The sequence below is a fragment of the Neovison vison genome, chromosome 9 (genome assembly GCF_020171115.1).
Source record: "Neovison vison isolate M4711 chromosome 9, ASM_NN_V1, whole genome shotgun sequence".
Taxonomy (NCBI): Eukaryota; Metazoa; Chordata; class Mammalia; order Carnivora; family Mustelidae; genus Neogale; species Neogale vison.
The window spans coordinates 35,941,137-35,965,799 of record NC_058099.1 but is presented as its reverse complement, the minus strand read 5'-3'; the positions used below and the strand labels follow the sequence as shown (position 1 = coordinate 35,965,799).

Here is a 24,663-nt window from a genome sequence, read left to right as displayed (position 1 = left end):
CATGCTACAGCAGAGTAGCACTTTTAATTTCCTTCCAGAAATTTCTTTTGCATTTACAACTTAGATAAGCATTTGGCACAGTGACCTACCTTTTGGCCTATCTCAGCTTTCAAAACGCCTTCCTCACTAGCTTAATCATTTCTAGCTTTTAATTTAAAGTAAAAGTTGTACAACTCGGGACGCCTGGGTGGCACAGTTGGTTGGACGACTGCCTCCGGCTCAGGGCGTGATCCTGGAGTCCCGGGATCGAGTCCCACATCAGGCTCCCAGCTCCATGGGGAGTCTGCTTCACTCTCTGACCTTCTCCTCGCTCATGCTCTCTCTCACTGTCTCTCTCTCAAATAAATAAAATAAAATAAAAATCTTTAAAAAATAATTAAAAAAAAAAAGTTGTACAACTCTTCCTTTCACTTGAAAACCATGAAGCCATCTCAGGGTTTTTAATTGGCCTAATTCCAGTATTGTGTCTCAGGCTCAGGGAAGAGGGAGGCCCACAGGGAAGGGGAGATACAGGTGAGTAGCCAGTGAATAGAGCACTCAGAACACATACAACATTTATGAAGTTCGCTATCTTATATGGGTATGATTCATGGCACCCCAAAATAATTAACAACAGCTTTATATCAAGGATCACTGATCACAAGTCACCATAACAAATATAATAATAATGAAAAAGTTTGAAATACTGTGAGAATTCTAAAATATGACACGGCAACACAAATTGAGTAAATGATGTTAATGGCACCAAGAGCCTTGCTCCACAGAGTGTTGCCACAGACTTTCGATTTGTTTTAAAAAAAAAAATAGTAGTATTGAAAACATAGCAAAACAAAGTTCGGTAAAAGGAGGTATGCTTGTACAGTCTGCCACTTTCAGCTTCCCTGTGAGGATCACTAATGGTTAGTTTTAGGAAGCAGACTCCCTTTCTCCTTCTCTTCCTCACTCTTTCTGCTTTATAGGATCATGGTGCCATGTCCCCTCAAAAAGATCAAGGTTGCAGGTAGGTTTTGGGGTTCTCACCCGCTTCTATTCTCTCTACAACTCTGTACCTCCCAGCATATCGTCAGTGGCCTCATGGGTCTCACAGGGAATAGAAGAAGCAATAAGGGAGAGAAACTACATCTCTTCTGTATCCTGAGTGGTGGCTGCTGTGGTCCCGGCCAGTGGACACCAGGCTTCTTTCTAGGGACCTGAAATCCAAGGGCTTGGCTGTGGAATGCAGATACTGGTCAACACTGGGAGGAGACCTAGACAGGGCTAGTACTTGGGGGCCAAGCCCAGCTTGCAACTATCTCTGTGTTCAAGGGTGGCAGCAGGGAGTAGTGGCATGAAGTGGACAGTGTTGTTGCTTGCTATACAGTTGGCTCTGGCTGTGACTTCTCCACTGTTCACTGATCCCCACAGAACTGCCCCAGAACCCGAGGAAGGTGGAGCTTACAAGAAGTGAAGGGCTCTGTAGGTCTACAGGTAGAACTGAGATGTTTCTGTGGCTAAGGGGAGACCACTCCCTTTCCTTAGCCTTCCTTTCCCTAGGAAAAGAAGCTTCCTGGCCCCTCACCCTGGCCAAATGGATTCTGCCTCATCACAGGCCCAGCGGACCCCACTCGGCACATGTCCAAAAGCTAATGTAGGTGAAAGGGAAAGGTTCTATTCCGGCCACACTAACAGGCCCTCTGAAAATCCAGGGAACTGAATTGGACCCTTGTTAGGAAGGGGCCTGTTGCCAGCTTGGTCCTCAGTCTCATTACCACCCAGTGTATAGAAGAAGCCTGCTTGTAGCCCAGTCTCCCTTTTTTTCTGAGACAGACCTCATTTCTCTGAAGAGGCACACCCTAAATTGCCTAGTGCTAAGTCCAGCTGGGATCCACAAGGACTCTGCCTGCTGGTAGATTGATGACAGGTCCTTACAACCTCCCTTCAAGGTTCAGGAACCCCCTCCCAGACTGGCTGCCCCACCCTGAGGCTAGTCTGGAATCTTAGTGAAAGGAAAAAGCTGGAAAACAAGGAGTCATTCAGAGTGGGTTGAAGAGAGGCGGGAGAGGTTTCTGGCTAAGATCTAAAAGGAGAGGCATAAAGAAAGGAAGCTCTAAGCCTCTGCCCAGACTTTCCCTGAGACTCCTAAGGACAAGAGAGAAGCTAGGTAGGCCCGGCTCTCTCCCTAATTTTCTTCGCTGCCTTTAGAGTTCTCAGCCTTCCAGCACTGCCCGCCCTCTGTGGCTGACTCCTTTCCCTCCCCTCCCCACTCCCTGGCTAAAGGGCCCACAGGGACTGACAGGGAGGGAGGCTGAGTGGCTGTACTGTGGGCATGCCTGCTCCTTTCCCTTCCCCCTTCCCTTAGCAGCAACGTCACCGCAGCACCAGTGGCAGCGGCGGCAGCAGCAGTGAGGATCCTGGGGCTGGGATTGCGCAGGCTCCCTGCATTAGCAACGATGCCATTGTATTAGCAGAAATCAGATCTTAGGAAATCGGTTCAGTTCCCTCTGTGTGGTCCTGTGGAACAATGCCTCAGCTGGAACTGTCAAGGTAGAGCTTGGTTGGAGTGCAAAAGGAACAGAAGCCTCCGGGTACAGCTCAAGGCTCCTTACAGAGGTATGGCTCAGCAGAGCTGGGGGAGGGGCAGGGCAGAGACGCTAGGATAACCGATCAGCACATTTGGGCCCTGGTTTCTGAGGGTTGGCTTTGTCTTTCCGAAAGAGAGAGAGCGAGTGAGCGAGAAAGACGGGGAGAGCATGAGAGCAAACATTAGCTGAGCTCATCCTTGCATATATTTGTGCTGTGGTGCAGAGGCTTGGGCTAATGCTGTTTTGTCAAGAAGCAGATCCCCTCCTTCCTCTCTGGGCGTTTCTAATGAAGTACTATAGTGTGGGCCAGGGTGGAGGGGTTCAGATCTAAGAACAAAGGCTTAATGGGAGGAGACACCCCCAAACCTATTATAAGTTTATGATGGAGAAAATGCAGGGATTTGAGCAGCTTTCAAGAGGAGGGGCTGGGAAACATCCAGCCCATTCCTTTTCCTCCATACAAAAACATACATACCTATGGACACACATATCTTCTGGTACCATGGAAGCCAATAGGCTCTCGGTAAGGATGGAATAAGAAAGAATGTTGACCAAGAGGCTCCACAGTCTACTGGGGGCGTGCAGGGAGGTGGTCACTGTTATGCTGAGGGCACCTGACTTGTTACAATCGGTCTCCTTATACAGACCTAGATTCCTAACAGGAAGGGACCTGACCATAAACTGATACTCCCAAATGCACCCTCTACCTCTCCTCCCTCAGTCCTGCCACAGAGGGGACCCAGACAGGAAGAAGGTTATCCGTCCTACTGATGCTCCTCATGGGACCTAAGGTCAAGGTCAGATTATTAGAGATTAGCAACTGAGTACCACTGTCATCCCAGTCCTCCTTCAGAAGGCCAAAAAAAAGAGGGAAGGCGTTCAATGACTGGCAGAGAGATGCTGATGACCAAAAACAGAGGAAACCTTTCTTCTGGAGTGTAGAACATTTTCCTGCCCAGAGTTACCTTATTGCTGAGCAGGTAGAGTTCCTTAAATTCCCATTTCCATTCACCACCTTGGTGGATGATTCAAAAATATGCTAATAGGAGTCAGTAGTTCCACTTTGTGCAAATATGTGGTTGGGGAATACACTGGGAAGTTGTGGGAGGTTGTTAGTTCCCAGGAAGCATCTAGGAATGTGAACTACAGAACAGGAAAAGGGGGCCTTGGGACCTATGAAGGGGGCAGGGAGATGAGGACCAAGAGCTGCAATAGAAGGTGAATTGAAGACTGTTTAGTAACACTCATATTACTGGGGCAGTAATATTGAAAGGGACAATGAGTTTAGAGAATAGAGAAGTGGGTAAACACAAATTATGTAAGTGGAGGCTAGAGTGTGGGCCCATACAGGAAAGGTAGGAAGCAGCCTGGCAGGGTAAATGCCAAGACTTTAGGAAGAGGGTGTGGCCCTGATCATTTTCTTTGGGAGGGAGTTGTAGTAGAAAGAATTAAGAATTGGGCAGACCTGAGTTTGTGTCCCATCTCAGCTGTGTAATTATGAGCAGACTACTTAACTCTTGCTATGCTTCAGTTTTCTCATATGTAAAATGGAAGTGATCATGCCTACTTTAAAATATTAGAGTGGTGGGGCACCTGGGTGGCTAAGTTGGCTAAGCATCTGACTCTTGATTTCTCCTCAGGTTATGATCTCAGGGTCATTGAGTCCCACATCGGGTTCTGTGCCCAGCGGGGAGTCTGAGATTCTCTCTCTCCCTTTGCCCCTCCCCACCCATCCCTCTCCCCCTAAAATAAATAAATAAATCTTTAAAAAGTTATAGGGGAACTAGAGATGACATATGTAAATCACCTGGCATGCAAGAGATCAATGAATGATCACTAATAAATAGTATTGTTACGATAGGCCGGGAGACACCAATTTGGGATGGGAGCCAGGAAAAGGGCTCTCATGGAAAGCTTACCCTGGTTCTAGAGAGCTAGACTTCCTCACTTGATGCTGGCTGAACCCACCACTGTCTGTCTAGTAATCATAGCTAGAGGGCCCATCTTCTGAGAGCTTTCTTCCACTTTCTTCCTATTCTGGATTCTCTGTTCCTTCTGCATCTTCATCTTCCATGTCTCTCCACTTAATCAGGGTACAGAATGAGTCTGGAACCCCCATTGTTTTCTCTTTTACTTTATTAGAGCTCATGGGCCGCAGTATTAAACTTGTATTATTATAGAACAAGTTATTCCCAAGAAAGAAGTCTAAGAGGTAGTGCTCTGTGGTGTTTGAAATAAAGTCACATGTACAGTATACTCTCATTACATTCTTAACTGATCAAAAGGTAAGATTCCTGAGTCCTGTCTTAATCTGTCATTTATTCATTGAGTGATCTTGGACAAGTCCTTTTGTTTTCCTGATTGTTGCTTTCCTCATTTTTTAAAATGAAAGTGGCTCTGCCTACTTTGGTGAGTTGTTGTGAGGATCAGTGAGACAACATATTTGGGAGTGGGGGGCAGAGGCATGAGTACAAAATCGCATAGGATGTCTGCAGAACTTCACCTTAGTTGGCTGACCTAGAGTTGTCTGTGAAGGAACTCTTGGCAGGCATTTCCCTTGGTTGTGTGGAGATCAGGGAGGAATAAGACCTTCTCTAAGATACAAAAATATAAAATGAATCCACCAGTGATGTAGTTTTATAGCTAAAATAGGATTCAACACAACCTAAATATAAAAGCTAAAATTATACAGCTTTCAGGGGGGAAAAAAGGAAAAATTTTCTTCATGATCTTGGGATAGGCAAAGACATTTTAGATAAGACATGAAAAGCTTTAACCATAAAAGAAAAAAAAAAGATAAATGTGATTTTATATAATTAAAAACTTCCCATTAATTGAAAAGCAACATTAAGAAAACAAATGTAAGACAAGCTAAGAGAAAATATTCTCAAGATATGTCTGACGGGAGTGCCTAGGCGGCTCATTCCTTAGGCATCTGCCTTGGCTCAGGTCATGATCCTAGGATCCCTCGATCAAGTCTCACATCAGGTCCCTGCTGGCAGGAAGCCTGCTTGTCCCTCTCCCACTCCCCCTGCTTATGTTCCCTCTTTTACTGTCTCTGTCAAATAAATACATAAAATCTTAAAAAAAAAAAAAAAAGACCTATCTGACAAAAGAAATTTTAAAACTCCTGCAACTCAATTATAAAAAGATAAACAAGTCACGTTTATGAGTCCACAAATAACCAAGCACTTACCACGTTCTGAGCACTATGTATAGGTTCTGGGGACACGGAGTTGACTTTATTCCAGTTTCTAACCTCAGGGAATGAACTCTAGTTTGGGAGACGGACACATAAACAACATTGTAATACAGCTCTCTGTATCTTCCAGCCAAAGGTTCTTCATCATCTTCTGTATCCATTTATTCTCTCTCCCTGGTTTAGAGGGTCAGCCTTCTAGACTCTGTGTCATTATGTTTTTCTATTTTGAAGCATGTATGACTCAGTAATAGTTTTGTGAATCAAATCAAAAGTTCTTATGTGTGTACGTTTTATTTGTGAATGCTACTTGAAAATAGTGCTGGGGGCGGGGGATTGGTTGCTATTCACTGAAGATCAAATGATGGCTGTAGAGCCCATAGGTTTTCCTGAAAGTACTCCTATTCGTACAAGATAGTTTTCTATGCTTCTTTTAGTCTAGGCGTCATATGATAGCCTAGACTTTGGGGAAACTTAATACTCTATATAAGGGGAAGCTGCCCTCTCTAAGCCCTGAACCCACTGTATCTGTGTTGTTTAAAGAAAACAAAATGAGGCATCTGGGTGGTTCAGTTGGTTAAGCATCTGACTCTTGATTTCAGCTCAGGTCACGATCTCAGGGTTGTAAGATCAAGCACCATTGCCAGGTTCCGTGCTGGGTGTGGAGCCTGCTTGAGAGTCTCTCCCACACCTCTCCCCCCAAATCTAAAAGAGAGAGAGAAAACAAAACTGTTTAAATTATGTACATAATAGATATTTATTATATACAAATTAGAAAATACAGATGACTAGGATTTCTGGAGGGATGGTGGGTAGGGGGTTGAGGAAGTGGATGATGGGCATTAAAGAAGGCATATAATATAATAAGCACTCGGTATTATATGCTGGTGAATCACCGAACTCTGCCTTTGAAACTAATAATACACTACATGTTAATTAACTGAATTTAAATAAAAATTTAAAAAAGAAAATATAGATGAAACAGTAAAATTAAAAATAATCCGACATTGCTCGATGGAGTTAAGCACTATTAATATTTTGTTGTATATGCCTTCAAATTTTCTCTCATGCATATTGATACGGTCTGAATATTTGTGTCCCCTAAAATTCATATGTTGAATCCTAACCCTCAAAGGTAGTGGTAGTAGGAGATAGGGCCTTGGGAGGTGATAGCTCATGAGGACAAAGCCCTCATGAGTGGGATTAGTGCTCTTACAAAACAGGCTCCAAAGAGCTCCCTTGTCCCTTACACAATATAAGGATACAGCTAGAAGGTGCCAGCTATGAACAAGGAAGAGGGCAGAATGCAGCCTTTCTGGCACCTTGATCCTGGACTTCCCAGGCTCTAAGACTGTGAGAAATAAATTTCTCTGTTTATAAGCCACATAGCCTGAGATGTTTTGTCATAGCAGCCTGAACAGACTAAGACACGTAATAGACATGTATTTATTTACAAAAATGGTGTCATACTCTGCATGCTGTTTGTAATCTGCAGTTTTACTTAACATTTTCCCAAGTCAGTAATCATATTAACATATTATTTTAATGATACTCTGCTCTGTACTTTTTTCTGGATTGTTGTTACTGGAATTTTAGGTTGTTTGCAACTTTCTGTTATCCTTGTAGCATATATATTTGAACCCAAGTTTTATTGGTGAAGGAAGAAAAGAGATGGGGAGTAGTGAAGGGAATATTATCTCATGTACTTCATAGCTAAATTTCCTAAAAATCCTCTTTATTCCTCTCAACAAAATCCCATACTTGAAGGCCAGCTTTCTTTCTTTTGTCTTTCTCAGTTTGTCTCTGCAAATGCCTAATCCCCTCCATTGCTCAACACCCATTCCCTTCCTCATCTCCCCTTTCCTCTTCTCATAAATCCTAATATTTTTTCTATTTTTAAAAAATGTTTAAAATAAAAGCTTTGTTAAGGTATAATTCACATACCATAAAAATCTATAGATTTGATTTTACTGACAGACTTTCATAATTATCACCACTGTCTGATTTCAGAACATTTTCATCACCCCAGAAAGAACTTCCGTACCCATTAGAAGTCAATCCCCATTCCCCAGTCCCTGGCAACCACTAATCTATTTTCTGTTTCCCTGGATTTGCCTATTCTGGACATTTCGTATAAATGGAATCATACAACACCATACAAAGAAGCCTTTTATGACTGGCTTCTTTCACTTACCTTTTTGAGGTTCATTCAGATTGTAGCATTGATCACTACTTGATTCCTTTTATTGCTAAATAATATTCTATTGCATGCATATATCAAATTTTTTTAAAAGATTTTATTTATTTATTTGACAGAGAGAGACACAGCGAGAGAGGGAACACAAGTCGGGGGAGTGAGAGAGGAAGAAGCAGGCTTCCCACTGAGCAGGGAGCCCGATGTGGGGCTCAATCCCAGAACCCTAGGATCAAGCCCTGAGCCGAAGGCAGACGCTTAATGGCTGAGCCATCCAGGCGCCCCTATATCAAATTATTTTTTAACATCGGGGGTTTTTTGCAGCTTTATCTATCTATCTACACTGGGGCTCCTGGCTGGCTTAGTTGGTGGAGTGCACAACTCTTGATCTCAGGGTTGTTGGTTCTATCCCCACCTTGGGTCAAAAGATTACTTAAAAATAGAATCTTGGGCGCCTGGGTGGCTCAGTGGGTTAAGCTGCTGCCTTCGGCTCAGGTCATGATCTCAGGGTCCTGGGATCGAGTCCCACATCAGGCTCTCTGCTCAGCAGGGGGCCTGCTTCCCTTCCTCTCTCTCTGCCTGCTTCTCTGCCTACTTGTAATCTCTGTCTGTCAAATAAATAAATAAAATCTTTAAAAAAAAAATAGAATCTTAAAAAAAAAGAAAAGAAAAGAAACCAAATTTAAAAAATAAAGTACGGAAGCTCTACACCCAGTGTGGGGCTTGAAGTCTAGACCCTGAGATCAAGAATCACGTGTTTTACCAACTGAGCAAGCCAGGTGCCTCTGTTTCACATTATGTTTATCCATTCATCTGTTAATGGATAATGGCTTGCTACAACTTTTTTGGCTACTGTGAATGCTGCTGTGAATATTAATATGCAAACTTTTGTGTGAACATGTGTTTTCCTTTCTCTTGGATATATACACAGGAGTAGAATTGCTGGGTCATGTGGTAACTCTATGTTTAACATTTTAAGGAACTGTCAGACTGATTTTCCAAAGTGGCTGTACCATTTTACAATGCCTCAAACAAGGTTGAGTTTCCAATATCTCCACATCCTCACCAACATTTGTTACTATCCTTTATCTTAGAGGTGGTGGAGATGAAATGGTATCTATGTGGTTTTCATTTCTATAATGACTAATGATGTTGAGCATCTTTCCATGTGTTTATTGGCCATTTCTAAGTTTTCTGTGGAGAAATGTCTATTGAAGTTCTTTGTCCAGTTTTTAATTGGGTTATATGTCTATTGTTGAGTTATAAGAGTCCTTCATATATTTTGATCAGTAATCTCTTTGCAAATATTTTCTACCATTTTGTGGATTGTCTTTTCTTGATGGTATCCTCTGAAGCATGAAGGTTTTTAAATTTTATGAAGTCCACCTTATCTATCATATCTGAGAAACCATCACCCAATCCAAGATAACAAATATTATTTCCATGTTTTCTTGTAGAACTCAAACCTCATAGCTCAGTTTAGCCTCTCTGGTTTCTACTTTTCTCCAGATGAACTCATTACCCCCAATCAACTCCCAAAGGGTTGGAAGTCCAACAAAGAAGTCTTCCACTCAGAAAGTAAAGGTGGGGGGTGGCGGGGAGAAAGGATCAACACTCGCTTTTTATTATTGATGTAATTTAATTTATAAATTTTTAAAACTGTATTCCTCACATACGTATTGATCAGCCACTTGAATTTTTTCATTTATGTTTTGCCTGTTCATGTCCTTGAGCATGTGTGACTTACCCAGATCTTTTCTATACTCCACATGAAGAGCTGTGATCCTGTAATCTAAATGAGTTAAATTTTTAAAAATTGGTGTTAAGCATTCAACTAAATGACGGAAAACTTAGGCATTGAGGAATTAGATTCACAGTGGGTGGAAGGAAAATGACAGGAATAAAAAAGGAAGGAAGAGAAATGAATGAATTAGCAAAAAATAGATAGGAGGAGTCTAAGCAAGCAACGACTGTTAGGACTTGAACTTGGTAGCACAGGAGACTAGAATTTGAGGAAGCCATTTGGCCACAGTCCAGCCAGCAGACCAGAGAATCTCTGAATGGACTGTGTGTGCTTGGGACCAGGAGACTTTGAACAGGAGAGAACTTTACCTGTTAGAGGAAAAAGTGGGAAGAGAATACTTTCTAGGGGACCCTGATAGTGAAAGTTCTGGACTGAAACTGGGCAGAATTTGGGCACTTCAGAAGATCTGTATCCTGAGCCGGACAAGAGTGTATTATGCCTATGACGTTTGCTAGGCCTTCTGTGTGCCTGAGTGATACAAAAGTGATAGAAATAGACACCCATCCCCTCAGTGAGAAGGTTGGCTTCACCCATACTTGTAGTCACTCTAATGCCCAACTCGGTCTCTGTATTCAAGACGCTCCAGGACAGGGGTGCGTGGCTGGCTCAGTCAGTGGAGCATGTGACTCCTGATCTCAGGGTTGTGAGTGCCAGCCCCACATTCACTGCAGAGATTACTTAAAAATAAAATCTTGAGGGGTGCATGGGTGGCTCAGTCATTAAGTGTCTACCTTCAGCTCCAGTCATGATCCCAGGGCCTTGGGACAGAGCCCCTTGTCAGGATCCCTGCTCATCCGGAGGCCTGCTTCTCCCTCTCCCGCTCCCCACTGCTTGTGTTCCTCTCTCACTGTGTCTCTGTCAAATAAATAAATTAAATCTTTAAAAAAATAAAGTCTTGAAAAAGTAAAAAAAAGTAGAAGCTCCAGGACAGTAGGAGGGAAAGTGAGGATCGCTAGCCCACAGCCAGCAGAGAGGGACAAGCATTCTGGGGCTCAAAGGAGAAAATGAAGTGACATGGGGGCAAACCATACAGAATATTTAAAAAACAGTTTTCTTGCAAAATTAATAGCTTATTGCCATGAGTACATGATGTAGTTCGTATTCATGATTTTACCCCTGTCTGAGAGCTGGCAAACTGTAGCTGGGTTTATGGCATCTCTCTGTCCCCCTCAGGGCTGAGCATCCTAGATGATTTTTCTAAGTTAGGTACTATTCATGCTTTTTTTGTAGTTGGGACTTAATCATCATCGTTTATTGCTAAGAACATGTCTTTGAAAGAAAAGGAGAAATTACCGTTCTTGAGATCCCCAGACCTTCATAGGTGGCATGAAAAGGGGTTTGCCCTTTGTCACGAGTGGATGCATGGCCGATGTGGAATGGAGCAGGCACTCAGGAGCTGGACCTGTGCCATGTGGAAAGTCCGGCAGGGTGGCCTTACTCTGTCGGGCTGTGCTCTCAAGCTCCACCTTGACTCTGAGTCTTTTCTCCTCTTGGGCTCTTCTCCATCTGAAAATGCTATGGGGAAGGGCATGTCCCTGACTTCCAGGGAGGTGACATTAGGTTCCCTTTCTTTCCCTCTCTCTCCAGGTGCCAAGCTCTCCTGATGAAATGTGTTCTGCCCAACTGGGCTCCGGGGGCAGTGTCTGGTGCTGTTGATGCCCTTGTTCGAAATTTCCAGAATGGATAGTCCCCCAAAGCTGGCTGGAGAGACCCTCATCGTCCACCACATCCCGCTGGTGCACTGTCAGGTCCCAGACAGGCAGTGCTGTGGAGGGGCAAGTGGAGGTAGTGGGAGCACCAGATCCAATCCTTTCTGCCCCCCTGACCTGGGCATCACCCAGCCTGATCAAGACCTAGGACAAGCTGACTCGCTGCTATACAACAGTCTGCACTCTGCTGCAGGGGGATCCGCACGGCCTGCAGACAGCACGAAGAGTAGGGTTCGGGATGGCAGAGGCCCTGGGGCCCCTAAACGGCACAATCCTTTCCTGCTGCAGGAGGGTGCGGCTGAGCCAGGACTTAGTGATCTGTATGACGACAGCATTGGTGATAGTGCCACCCAGCAGTCCTTCCACCTGCATGGGGCTGGTCAGCCCACCTTCCATCTGTCCCCTTTCCAGCTGCCACCACCTGGCCCCAGAGTGGGCAGGCCATGGGGGGCAACACGTAGTCGGGCTGGAGTAGTGGAGGGACAGGAACAGGAGCCGGTGGCCACCTTGGAGAGCCAGCACTGCAGCCCTAGCCACTGCTGCCGGCCAGACCTGGAAGCAGAGACCATGGAGCTGGATGAGTGTGGGGGACCTGGGGGGAGTGGCAGTGGGGGTGGAGCCAGTGATACCTCTGGCTTTTCCTTCGATCAGGAATGGAAGCTCAGTTCAGATGAGTCCCCAAGGAACCCAGGATGCTCAGGCTCGGGGCCTCAGCACTGCCGCTGCAGTAGCACCTCCAGTCAGTCCGAGGCGGCTGACCAGTCCATGGGCTACGTGAGTGACTCCTCCTGCAACAGCTCAGACGGTGTGCTGGTCACCTTCAGCACCCTCTACAACAAGATGCATGGCAACTCCCGTGCCAATCTCAACTCCGCCCCACAGTCTTGCAGCAACTCTTCTTTCTGTAGCCACTCAGACCCTGGCGCCTTCTACCTGGACCTGCAGCCCTCCCCAGCTGAGTCGAAGATGTCTTGTGAGTCCCACCACCCTGACAGCGGAGGAAGGGAAGGGAGCTATGGCTGTCCTCATGCCTCCTCTCCTGAGCTCGATGCCAACTGCAACTCCTACCGCCCACACTGTGAGCCCTGCCCAGGTGTGGCTGACCTCACAGCCTGCTTCCAGAGCCAGGCCCGTCTTGTTGTGGCCACCCAGAATTACTATAAACTTGTCACCTGTGACCTCTCCTCCCAGTCATCTCCAAGCCCAGCTGGCTCTTCCATCACCAGCTGCTCTGAAGAACACACCAAGATAAGCCCTGCACCAGGCACTGGCACAGACCCTGGCCCTAGCCAGCCCTCTGAGTATTACCTATTCCAGAGGCCAGAAGTCCAGACAGAGGAACAAGGAGTGGTGGGTTCCTCGGTGGAAGCAGCAGCTCCTGTGGGCCCCGGTGTGATCGAGGGGCAAGTGTATACAAACACTTCACCCCCCAACCTTAGCACTGGACGCCAGCGCTCTCGGAGCTGTGATCGCAGCCTCGCGCGCAGCCCTCCTGTCCGCCTGGGCTCACTGGAACGCATGTTGAGTTGCCCAGTGCGCCTGAGTGAGGGTCCCGCGGCCCTCGCTGGGCCTGGCTCCCCACCTCGGCGAGTCACCTCCTTTGCTGAGCTCGCCAAGGGCCGGAAGAAAGCTGCAGGCTCTGGCTCCCCGCCACTTCGAGTGAGCATTGGGGACTCCTCCCAGGAGTTCTCACCCATCCCAGAAGCCCAACAAGATAGGGTGGGCCCACTGGACGAGGGCACTCGCTGTAGCCACAGCCTACCACCCATGCCCTCAGGGCCCAGCATGGACATAATTGGCCCAGAGTCCTGGTCCACCCAGGTCTGTCAGGGCCCCCAGTCCAGTGAGATGCCACCTGCTAGCCTCAGAGCTGCTGGGCAAGGACCTCTGGCCCAGCTGATGGATCCAGGGCCTGCTCTCTCAGGGAGCCCAGCCAACAGCCATACCCAGAAGGATGCAAGAGCTAGAGCTGACGGTAAGGAACCTAGAGGCTGGAGAATACCAGGATATGTATGCATGGCCTCCTCAGTGATAGGGCCCTAGCAACCACCTTATCCATAACCACTAAAGGCTCCTCAGACTAGATCCATCATCTTTCCAGTCCAGGTCATGTCCTACAGTTGTAATGGAGGGAAGGATAAAAAATAACACTGAAATGTCAGAGATTGATATATTGGGAAAGGAAGTATGCAGAAGATTGTGATAGTAAGCCTTGATGACTGGAAAGATGATGGTACATGGATAGGGACCACAGACACTGATGTAAAAGTGGATTTCCTGGATAAAGGAGAAAGTCCCAAGTTCAGTTTGGGACATTTAGGAATTTACAGTGCCTAAGAGATATGTCCCATAGGCAAACCACACTGGGTGTCAGTGAGGTTCGTTCTTTGGTCAGTGATTCTTGCTGCTCTTCAAAGAGCCTGAATCCAGACATTTCACCTTTAAGCATCCTGGGCCTGCTCTTTCCCTATTTATTTTATTACATTTAAATAGTTGTTATATAAATGCTCTGTGTTAAATGTTGGTGATAGAGAGATGTGAGGGATAGTCTCTAGCCTCAAGGAATTCTGACTATGGATGAAAACAGAAAAGGTAACATCATTAATACACAGAGATGGGGTGAGGTGCACGGCCTGGGTGGCTTAGTTGGTTAAGCAGCCAACTCTTGATGTCAGCTGAGGTCTCAATTTCCGAATCGTGAGTTCAAGCCCTGTGTTGGAGCCTACTTAAGAACAAAAACCAGAGATAAAGGTGTACAGTACTGGGCATCTCTAGACAGACTAAAATGTCAGAGAAAGACTGCTAACAGAATTTATATTTAAAGCCAGTCTAGAAAGAGGATGAGGAATAGGCTTTGTAGAGACTTGTGCGAGGAATATTCTGGGTTCATACAGTTGTCTGTGTGAAACCACAAAGGTGAAGAATAACTTGATGCTTACAAAAACTCTAAATAATTTGGTATAGCCAAATAATTTGGTAGGGTGTGGAGGGAACTGTTGAAGGATTTTAATCAGGGAAGTGGCATTTTGGTTGTTTTTAATAGCTTAATGGGATGGTCTTTGCATTTTAGAAAGATCACTGGTTGTTTGGGTGAAAGGTGGATTGGAAAAGATGCCCTGGGGATCAGGAGACCACCAAGATCAAAATCATCAGAATAATCGAGGTAGCTGAAGCTTCAAGTAGATGAGAACCCCCAGGGAGAATGTGTGGAGTTGTAAAGGGAATAAGGACAGAGAGCCCTGAGGATATAATGATTTAAGGGTGAGCAGAGCAACACTCAAACGTTCTGAGAAGAATTAGGAAGATCAGGGGAGAGTAAAGCCACAGGGACTAGAGGAGGTGAAAGTTTCAAAAAAGAGTTGGGTTCAACAAAGTTTTGAAGAGAAATTGCTAACATTAAGGCTGAAGAATCCTGAAAACAACATTTGAGAGTAGTGAGGGGGGAAGCAGATCTCAGAGGGTTTGGAAAAAGAGATAAAGCAGGGAAAGGGAGATAAAGGGGCATGTGCTATGCTGTGGGCTCGGTTAGGGTCCTTTGGCTTCTCGAAGGGAGTGGGTTAAAGAACCATTAATGGTGTCATCTCTGCTGTTGGGGAGATCATAGCCTGAGAAGACTTAACACTCTTAAAAAGACACAGAGAAGCTGCCTTTGGGGTGGAGGATGAAAGGAGAGGCCCTAAGGAGGAGGGGGTTCTCAAACAGCAGAGATTGGCCAGAGTCTCACTCCCTTCTTAGACTTCACTACCTGGTGGGTGCCACTCGGCCCAGGGGATGCTGTGGCTGGCATTCTGAAGGCAAGAACAGTCAGTCAGAGATGGGAGAGGCATTTTAAAGTGTTGTGTGTGTGGTTTTTTTTTTTAATCATTGGATAAGACTTTTCATATAGAGATGCTGTTCTGTTGCATAAGTCTCCAGTGACCTCCCATAGGGCTCCTCTCTCAATTCTGTATGGTTTGTTTTTTTTTAAATTAAAGAGTGAATGACAATTCAATGAATTCATGAATGACAAAAGAAGCTGAGATCTCTTTGACATCCTGAGCAGCAGAATCAAGATTCAAAAAGATCTTACCAAATCTGGAAAGAACAAAACAAAAAAGCAGGGGCTAATGTGAAGTTTGATAGGTAAGCTGGACTTGACTTGTGATATTTAATTGGTTGCACATTCAGAATGAGTCAGCAGTTTGGAAGGTCTTCCACACAGTTCAAATGACTGTCTTCACTGATAGACTCCAGAAGGGAGAAGCTGATAGTCCTCTATTCCTCTGAACAGTTAGCGCTCACCTACAAGTTCTGGGTACTTCATTTTAAGAAGGAACTGAAGGACTGTGGTTGTGTCACCTACAGAACAGCAAACTTGGGTGAATGTGGTCTCTGATTTTCTCAGGGGCTGTCCCACAGGAAAGCGAGAAACCTTAGTCTCTGTATTCCCTGGGGACAAAACTGAGACCCACTCCCCAGGTCAGACCCCTCCTTCTTCCCTTATCTCATTCCTCTGCCTCAAACCCAATCCTGGGGACCTGGGGAGGATTTTTTTTTTTTTAAGAGTAGAAATAAACAATCTAATTCAAACATACTTTATATAGCAGGCATAATAAAGCTACTGTTGGGAAGGCCTAATCTGAAAGCCAGGGTCAGTTTAGCCTTGAAATTTGATATTTAAATAAATGGAAAGGAAGGAGGCATTCCCAACAGGAAAGGCTGTGTACTTAAAGATGGGAATGGGGTGGGAAGAGCGGTGTCTATGGCAGTTGTGTGAGTTTGAGTGGAACAATCTAATTGGTGGCAAGTGTGGATACCTATTTGAGAAGATTAGACTTCATTCTGTGGGCAGTAGGGCCACAGGGGATAAAACTGGTATTTTATGAAGAAATCTGACTTATGTAAGAAGATCTGGTTGCAGCAAGACTAGCCTGAACCAAGGGTGACCGTGGGTATTCATTCATTTAACAAGTATTTATTCAGTACCTACTATATACTGGGCTCTAGTCTAGGCACTGGGGATACATCAATGAACAACTCAAAAACCCTGCTTTTTTGGAGATCTTATGAGGAGTAATAGATAATAAACAAATAAGATAATTTCTAATAGGGATAAAATGCTGAAAAGAAAATACAACAGGATAATGAGACAGAGGGTGACTTCCCAGAGGGACTGGGGTGGTCACCACTGAGGTGGTGATATTTGAACTGATGCCTGAATGATGAGATGATTTCGGGTAGAACCAGCAGGTGCAAAAGACCTTGAGATGTTAATTAACTTGGCATGTTTAAGGGCAGAAGGAAGTGTGGCTGGAGCATAGTAATAAGCAAGGGAGAATGACAAAGGTTGTTCTCTAAGCACCGATTGGAGATGACAGGAGGGTATATTTTGAATATATTCCCTGGGAGTGATTCTGAAACCCCTCCCTGTTGGGGTTGTGATCACTATCCCCTTAAGAATCAATGAAGTAAATAAATGGGAAAAGATGAGGGATACCATTTCCTGTGTAGTGCAGTGTGATAAAGAGAACATTAGCCCCTGTGTCAGACTCCGGCTTAGGCAGAATTCTAGCTCTGGCACTTCCTAGTTGTGTAACCTTGGACAAATGACTTAGTCTCTCTAAATTTCCAATACCCTGAGCTGTCAGATAAGGATATTAATTCCTGTCTCATAGATTTGTTGAGCCAGAGTTGTCTAGTGAGCCACACCCAGGGTTTCTGGCTTCGTGGAAGCTTGTAGCACCACCTTGTGTCAATTCAAATGTTTATAGTGTGTGCAGTGTTTTATTAGAAGCACAACTCACACAAAGACAGGCTGTGCAGTATCCTGGAGTTTTGTGTTTAGTTTGGAGCCCTGTGTGTTGAGAGACGCTGACCTGAAGATTGGCTGAAAGAACGAGAGAGGACCAGTGTTGGGGACCACAGCTCTGTGTAGAGGGAGCAAATGTGGATCCTGAGGCTCCAGTGCCAGGATCATGAAAGAGTGGGAATGGGGTGGATGGAGGTGACAGGAGGTTGATTCCAGCTGCAAATGAAGAAATGTTATGGTTAGATTTGCTTAAAAATGAAATGAGTCGGCTTTAGTGGAGACTGGTGATGAGCAAAAGCTTGAAGTAAATAACATCTTACCTTGAATATCTGTGATCCTTACTCCCAACTCTTTAGGCTTAGAAACAAGGAAATGGTTGTTCTGCCCTTGACAGAAATGGAAGTCATGAGAGGAAAGGTGATAGATGAACTTACTTAAAATAGCAAAATTTTGATGGGGAGGGGGGCAGATGGAGAGTCTTTTTCTTTTTAAGATTTTATTTATTTTAAAGTGAGCAAGGCAGGGGAGGGGCAGAGGAAGAAGGAGAGAGTGAGAGAGAATCTCCAGCAGACTCCCCACTGAGAGCAGAGCCCAGCATGGGGCTTGATCTCACTACCCATGAGATCATGACTCATGAGATCATGACCTGAGCCAAAACCAAGAGTCAGAGGCTTAACCAGCTGTGCCACCCAGGCACCCCAGAGGGAGAGAAAGAATCTTAAGTAGGTTCCAAGCCCAACACAGAGCCTGAGATCATAATCTGAGCCGAAATCAAGAGTCAGATGCTTAACTGACTAAGCCACCCAGACACGCTTAAAATAGTACATTTTAAGTGAAAGCAGAATCCTCAAGCAGAATAATCCAAAGATTAAGGGGAAGGTGGGGGCTAAAGCTATGGGTTCAGGAGTCTTCTGTATGAATGTCTGAACTTGAACAATGCAGGGGAGAAAACGTAAAGGGAGATCTAAGGATGGAGCCTTAAGATACACCCACCCTTGAAGTCAAGAGTACAGAAGAGTTCAGCATCGTAAAAAAATAGAAAAAGTTTTATAAAAGATGGGAGGAGCACTGTCACATTCCCAAACTTGGATTGCCCTTACCCTGCATTCAATTCCTACAACCCATCCTTCCTGCCCATCTCTTCCCCTCTCCCCTGTGAGCATTATCTCTCTGCTTCTTTGCTTCCTCTCCTGGGGGTCCTAGGGTCTGTCTCTCTGATTCTTCCTTCATCACTGTTGCCACAGGGGGTGGTGCGGACAGCCGACCAGTCCTTCGCTACAGCAAGGAGCAGAGGCCAACCACGCTGCCCATCCAGCCCTTCGTGTTCCAGCACCACTTCCCAAAGCAGTTGGCCAAGGCCCGTGCCCTCCATAGCCTTTCCCAGCTCTACGGCCTCTCTGGCTGCAGCCGTGCACAGCAGCCTGCCCCACTGGCTGCCCCCACTGCTCAAGTCCCAGCCTTAGCTCCCTCAGGGGAGTCACAGGCACCTGCCAACAGAGGTGCCAGAAAATCTGGGCCTGAGCCAGAAACCTCACGTCCATCACCCCTGGGTAGCTACTCCCCCATCCGCAGTGCTGGCCCCTTTGGGCCCAGCACCGACTCTTCTGCTTCCACCTCGTGCTCCCCTCCTCCAGAGCAGGCCACAACCACAGAAAGCCCACCCCCATGGAGCCGCTCCTGTCCTCCTGTTGCCCGGCCTGCCACCTCCCAGCAGCCACAGAAGGAGGATCAGAAGCTACTGACCTTGGCTGAGTACCGTCTCCATGGAACAGGAAGCTTGCCTCCTCTGGGCTCCTGGAGATCTAGCCTCAGTCGAGCAGAAAGCCTAGCCCGGGGAGGTGGTGAGGGCAGCATGGCCTCCAGGCCCAATAACGGTATGAGCTTTACCCTCCACCGCAAGCATTTCTACCCCGCCCCCAACACCACCACCCCCGCTGCCTTTGAATGCTTTCTTATTCTCCGACCTGGGGTCAGGGGTCAAAATGTTTATATCTCCTTCCCCAGCTTCTGTGAATAATATCCAAGCACTCCCAGCCCTCATTTTATATGGCCACACTGGGTGGATGTGAAATGTTGTCTCCTGCTAACTCTTGCCCGTCTCTTCCGCTCATCTGTTCTGCTTTCAGCCAACCACCTATCCCCTCAAGCACTCAAGTGGCGGGAATACAGGAGGAAGAACCCACTAGGGCCACCTGGATTGTCAGGGAGCCTAGACCGAAGGCCACAGGATGCTCGGCTGGCCCGAAGGAACCCCATCTTTGAGTTCCCTGGCTCCTTCAGTGCTGCTGGCCATCTGAACTGCCGGCTGAATGGTGTGTGGGCCAGGTCCCCAGGATGCGCAGGGCAGGCCCTAACGCAGCTGGGCAGGGCTGGGGAAGGGGGCAGTCCCACAGGAACATGTCCCAGAGAGTATGAGGCACAGAACGGAGCTACAACTCTTGGAAGGATGTTGCTTGAGATTGAGTTTTCTCTTCTTTCCAGGTCAAATAGTGAAGCCATTACCACTGACCTGCCCTGACTTCCAAGATCCCTTTTCCTTGACTGAGAAGCCTCCAGCTGAATTTTGTCTGTCCCCAGATGGCAACTCAGAGGCCATTTCCATTGACCTGCTTCAGAAAAAAGGTGAATATGACCCCCAGGTCAAGCCAGGAATTCTGTTGTCAGTACCTTTTTGTGCCTATTGCCCTACTGTCTAGTCCTCCAGAATATTTCCCTATTTAGATAGGGAAAGTGCTAGAAAGGAATCAGCACAGGAACTGGGGCAAGAGGCTGAAGTCTGTGCATTGTGTAAGGCAAGTGTGCATGAGTGCACAAGGATCATTTATCAGATGCTTAAGAATCAGGCTTTGGTCTCTTACCTCAGGGAGCTAAGGAGAGTGAGGGAGATTGCCGTATCATAAATGACCACGAGCTTTAATGGGAGTATAAGTACCACAGGGCCTAACAGGTTGGGTAGGCATGATGGTAACATCTACTAAGATATTCAGCAAATAAGGGACCACTAGACTAAGAGAGAGCTGTTTCAGTGAGATGATGGGGAAAGAATTGAGCATAATTGTGGGCTGAAGGGAAGCCTGTGGGAAGGGAGAAGGATGAAGCTGAAGTCCCCTGTAGAGGCAGAGTGGGGAGTTCAAAGCTGGGAAAAGGGAAGAACCTTGAGCAAGGTAGAGATTGAGGGGGGCAGGAAGGAAGATAGAACGTAGTTATGTCTTTTGAATGGATCGTGAAGTTGAATTGATGACCAGTGGCCTCTATTCTCCTGGTAAAGTCAAACCAAGAGTTTGAGAAGAGGGTAAAAATTTGGCAATGTGAGAGCATAGCAGACACACCGCAAGGCAGCGTGTCAAAGAGGTACCCTTGTCGGTCACTGTTGTGAGTGGCCCTGGACTTTCTCCAACAGCCACTAGCCTGGTTTCTTATAGCAAAGAAGATGGATAGTTAGTTTGATCCAGGACTGGAGCAAGAGGCTCTTGAAGATGCAATCACTGGGATGGGCCCACTGGCAGTGAAAACAGTACAAGGCTTGAGAACTGGGCAAAAACAGGAAGGGGCCGGGCCATGTGCAGGGACAGAGAGAGACAGTGGACGCCCCTCTCTGTCTCCATTGAGGGCTCAGTTTCAGCTGAGTTCCGAGGGACTTGCTTAGGAACCTGTCACATGGAGTTCTCACTTGCAGGGCTGGTGAAGGCGGTTAACACTGCCGTGGACCTCATCGTGGCCCATTTTGGCACAAGCCGGGATCCTGGGGTGAAGGTAGGCAAAAAACTGGCAAGCTGAGCTCTACCCTGCTGACCCTCACCCATTCTATGCTGCCGCCTTCTGCTCTCCTGCACCTAGAACTCAGAATCGGGTACTTTGGGCTGGGGACCACAAGAGAAGCACGCTGAGGCCTAAGAGAGTCAGAGAAGACCAAGGTCGGGCTTCAAACGATTCCTTCTTCTTCTCTACTGCATCCACAGGCAAAGCTGGGGAACAGTTCTGTGAGCCCCAATGTGGGCCACCTGGTTCTGAAGTACTTGTGCCCTGCAGTCCAGGCTGTGCTGGAGGATGGGCTCAAGGCCTTTGTGCTAGATGTCATCATTGGGCAACGCAAGAACATGCCATGGAGCGTGGTTGAGGCTTCCACACAGCTAGGTAAGTGCTGGGTGGCAAGATGACCCCAGGCGAAGATTCAGATTCAGGAGACTGGGAATGTGACTGCTAACTCTGGCTTCCCCTCAGGCCCGTCCACCAAGGTCCTGCATGGCCTCTACAACAAGGTCAGCCAGTTCCCAGAACTCACCAGTCACACCATGCGTTTCAACGCCTTCATTCTCGGCCTGCTGAAGTGAGTGTGTGGGGAAGCAAGAGCGGCAAACCACAGCCATCACCCCTGGGCTCTGCCACGTCTGTGGAACCAAATCCCTAGACTGAGAGAGGCAAGGGAATTTGCAGGCTCTGTGGCCAGGGCCCAGGCTCACTTTCTCCCAATCTAGCTTCAGCCTCTCTCAGTGTGTCCCTGGTTTCCCACCATACCCATAGCCCTCTGGCACTGCTCACCAAAATGGTCTTTTGCTTTTATAAATTCATAATCTGGATTATTTGGAAATTAATGTGGTTCTCTGGATATTGTAAACCTTGATCCACCCAATTCCAGCACTACTTCCAAATCCTGCCTGACCATAAGATGCCCTTGAGATCCACATTACAGTATCCTTGCTTCTCAAGTATGAGCCTGGGTCATCCCCTTTGGGATGTGTACCCTGTATTCTCAGTAGCTGCCCTGACTTTTGGGGTCCTAGGCAAGCCACATCCATTCTAGAGGGATGTCATTGACTTGTGAATCACATGTTCACCCCCCTCCCAACATCCCCCACTGACTTTCCAGAACTATTTTACATGAAATGAACTAGGTAACATCCCTGCCATAGAAGGGAAGTGTTCACCTATGCCTCTGCCCTGTGTTTGACCCCCTCTCTGTCTCCTTTGTACCTTATCATCTGGCTGTCTCCACAAAGATTCAACTCTGCCTATTTTCCTACAGCATCCGGTCCCTGGAGTTCTGGTTTAATCACCTCTATAACCACGAAGGTAATGCCCGGAACACTACTCTCTCTTGCAAACTCAACATAGGCCAGATCTCAGAGGCTCAGAAGAGGGAGACATGTCTCTTTACAGATGATGAAGATGGGGAGGGAGACCACCCAAGCGATCATCTTCAGAGCCTAGACTTCCAGCCCAGTCTCTCCCCAGCTTCTACTTGTGTTAGAGCCTTGGAGTCAGCAGAATACTCAGGAAATCTGGAGGTCGGGGTGGCCAGGAACCCCCACACCTCTCCTGTGAACTTGAGGCCGCCACTTAGGGTTGTAGAGGTCACGATCTGCACCAACTTCAGACGGCCTCTTTTGCGCTGGTGTCCACCCAAAGCCACAGTGCCTAGCCTGTGCAGCAGTATGCAGCAGCTCTGCCAGGGCCAATTCTGGAGGCACCACCCCCCCAGGCCAGGCTCTCCTTTTCTGTGGGACTCAGGCTCTCTCTCTTGCTCCCCTAGATATCATCCAGACCCACTACCAACCATGGGGCTTCCTGAGTGCAGCGCATACGGTGTGCCCCGGCCTCTTCGAGGAACTGCTGCTGCTACTGCAGCCCCTGGCCCTGCTGCCCTTCAGCCTCGACTTGCTATTCCAGCACCGGCTCCTGCAAAGTGGGCAGCAGCAGCGGCAACACAAGGAGCTGCTGCGGGTGTCCCAGGATCTGCTGCTGTCTGCACACTCGACATTGCAGTTGGCCCGGGCCAGGGGCCAAGAGGGGCCTGGAGACATGGACAGGGCAGTCCATGGGGAGCGGGTGAAGGGTGTGGGTGCCCCTGAAGGTGGAGAAGACGAGGAGGAAGAGGAGACAGAAGAGGTGGCAGAGGCAGCTGGGGGTTCAGGGCGTGGCAGGTGGGCCCGAGGTGGGCAGGCTGGCTGGTGGTATCAGCTCATGCAGAGTTCCCAGGTCTACATAGATGGCTCAACTGAGGGCTCTAGGTTCCCCCGTGGTGGCAGCAATAGCAGCAGTGAGAAAAAGAAAGGGGCTGGAGGCGGAGGACCACCCCCCCGAGAGGGAGTAGTTGAGGGGGCAGAGGCCTGCCCTGCCCCTGAGGAGACCCTTGGCCGGGACAGGGGCTGGCCCTTCTGGATGGGAAGCCCTCCCGATTCTGTGCTGGCTGAGCTGAGGCGTAGCCGGGAGAGGGAGGGGTCCACTGCCCCCCCAGCAGAAAATGAGGAAGGAGCCTCAGAGCCTTCACCCGGGGGCATCAAGTGGGGACACCTCTTTGGCTCCCGAAAGGCTCAGCGGGAGACCCGGCCCACAAACAGGTGAGAGGCAATCCAAGGTGTAGATGGAGGGATTTGGGGAGCCTATCTAAGCCAAAGCACAGATAGAGCTAGAGCCCCGGTTGCTCTCCCCTAGGCTACCGTCTGACTGGCTGAGCCTGGACAAGTCCATGTTCCAACTAGTGGCACAGACAGTGGGTGCCCGCCGAGAGCCAGAGCCCAAGGAGAGCCTGCAGGAGCCACACTCCCCAGTCTTGCCCTCCAAGCCTCCATGGTAAGCCCTGGAAGATAGGATTGGGGGGCTGGGTTTGGCTTTGGGTGGGGTTTCTCTGACCTCCATTTGTTGTTTCCCCAGCGAGGTGAAGGCACTGTGCCATCATCTGGCTACAGGCCCTGGACAGCTGAGCTTCCACAAGGGAGATATCCTACGGGTGCTGGGGCCAGCTGGAGGAGACTGGCTGCGCTGCAGCCGTGGCCCCGACACCGGCCTGGTGCCTCTGGCCTATGTGACCTTGACCCCAACTCCAAGTCCAACCCCGGGAAGCAGCCAAAACTGAGGCCCTGTGCATGCTGGTGGCCTCAGGGACCCTCATAACCCCTGACTCAGAGCCTGAGAGCCCTTCCCAAGCCCTCTGGCTTGGCCACAGAGAGTAGACTGAGAGCTGGGGGCCATACATCCCTGTGCTCAGTATTAATTACTCCCCATTAACTGTCCCAGTGACCTCATCCAGACCTCCACCCAGGAAAGGAGGGAAGGGATGCAGCACTGGGCTGCCAGGATTTCCCCAGCCCATCTGGGCCAGCCCTTCCATAGGTACAGATAAGCATGTCCCTGTGGAGGGAGGTGACCAGAGCCCATTTGCAGGGTTCCCTAGGCCAAGTAGTGAGGAGGAAAGGTGACAGTATTGGGGCCAGCTCCCTATGCCCCCAAATGTAAATAGGCTGTGGCCAGTGCCTGGTGGTCAGAAGAGGGAGGAGGAGCCCAGGCTTCTGTTTATGTATTTATTTATTTATTTATTACACCTATTAATAAAAAAGGTGCTCGGCCTCCAAACCATTTCTCTTTGTGCCTCCCCCCACCCTCGGGCCCACTTCTCTTCCTTCCAAAAGGA

The 24,663-nt window shown here is 47.7% G+C and overlaps 1 protein-coding gene across 1 annotated transcript; it reads left to right on the top strand.

Moving 5' to 3' along the window:
* Positions 1-2,373: 2,373 nt before the first annotated feature.
* On the top strand, positions 2,374-24,605 carry RUSC2 (RUN and SH3 domain containing 2). The gene is made up of 12 exons (XM_044265424.1): positions 2,374-2,589; positions 11,346-13,442; positions 18,500-19,129; positions 19,382-19,567; positions 19,737-19,877; positions 20,932-21,008; positions 21,215-21,389; positions 21,477-21,582; positions 22,279-22,325; positions 22,786-23,593; positions 23,688-23,825; positions 23,907-24,605. Exons 2-12 carry the CDS (start codon positions 11,414-11,416, stop codon positions 24,106-24,108), a joined length of 4,539 nt encoding a protein of 1,512 aa, XP_044121359.1. The 5' UTR covers positions 2,374-2,589; positions 11,346-11,413; the 3' UTR covers positions 24,109-24,605.
* The last annotated feature ends 58 nt before the right edge of the window (positions 24,606-24,663 follow it).

Bases quoted from the DNA above. Each gene is read 5' to 3' on its own strand.
- RUSC2 (XM_044265424.1), top strand. From the start codon at position 11,414: ATGCCCTTGTTCGAAATTTCCAGAATGGATAGTCCCCCAAAGCTGGCT. The intron at 19,878-20,931 runs GTGAATATGACC...TCTCACTTGCAG, and splicing joins TGACCTGCTTCAGAAAAAAG to GGCTGGTGAAGGCGGTTAAC. The intron at 22,326-22,785 runs GTAATGCCCGGA...TTGCTCCCCTAG, and splicing joins TCACCTCTATAACCACGAAG to ATATCATCCAGACCCACTAC.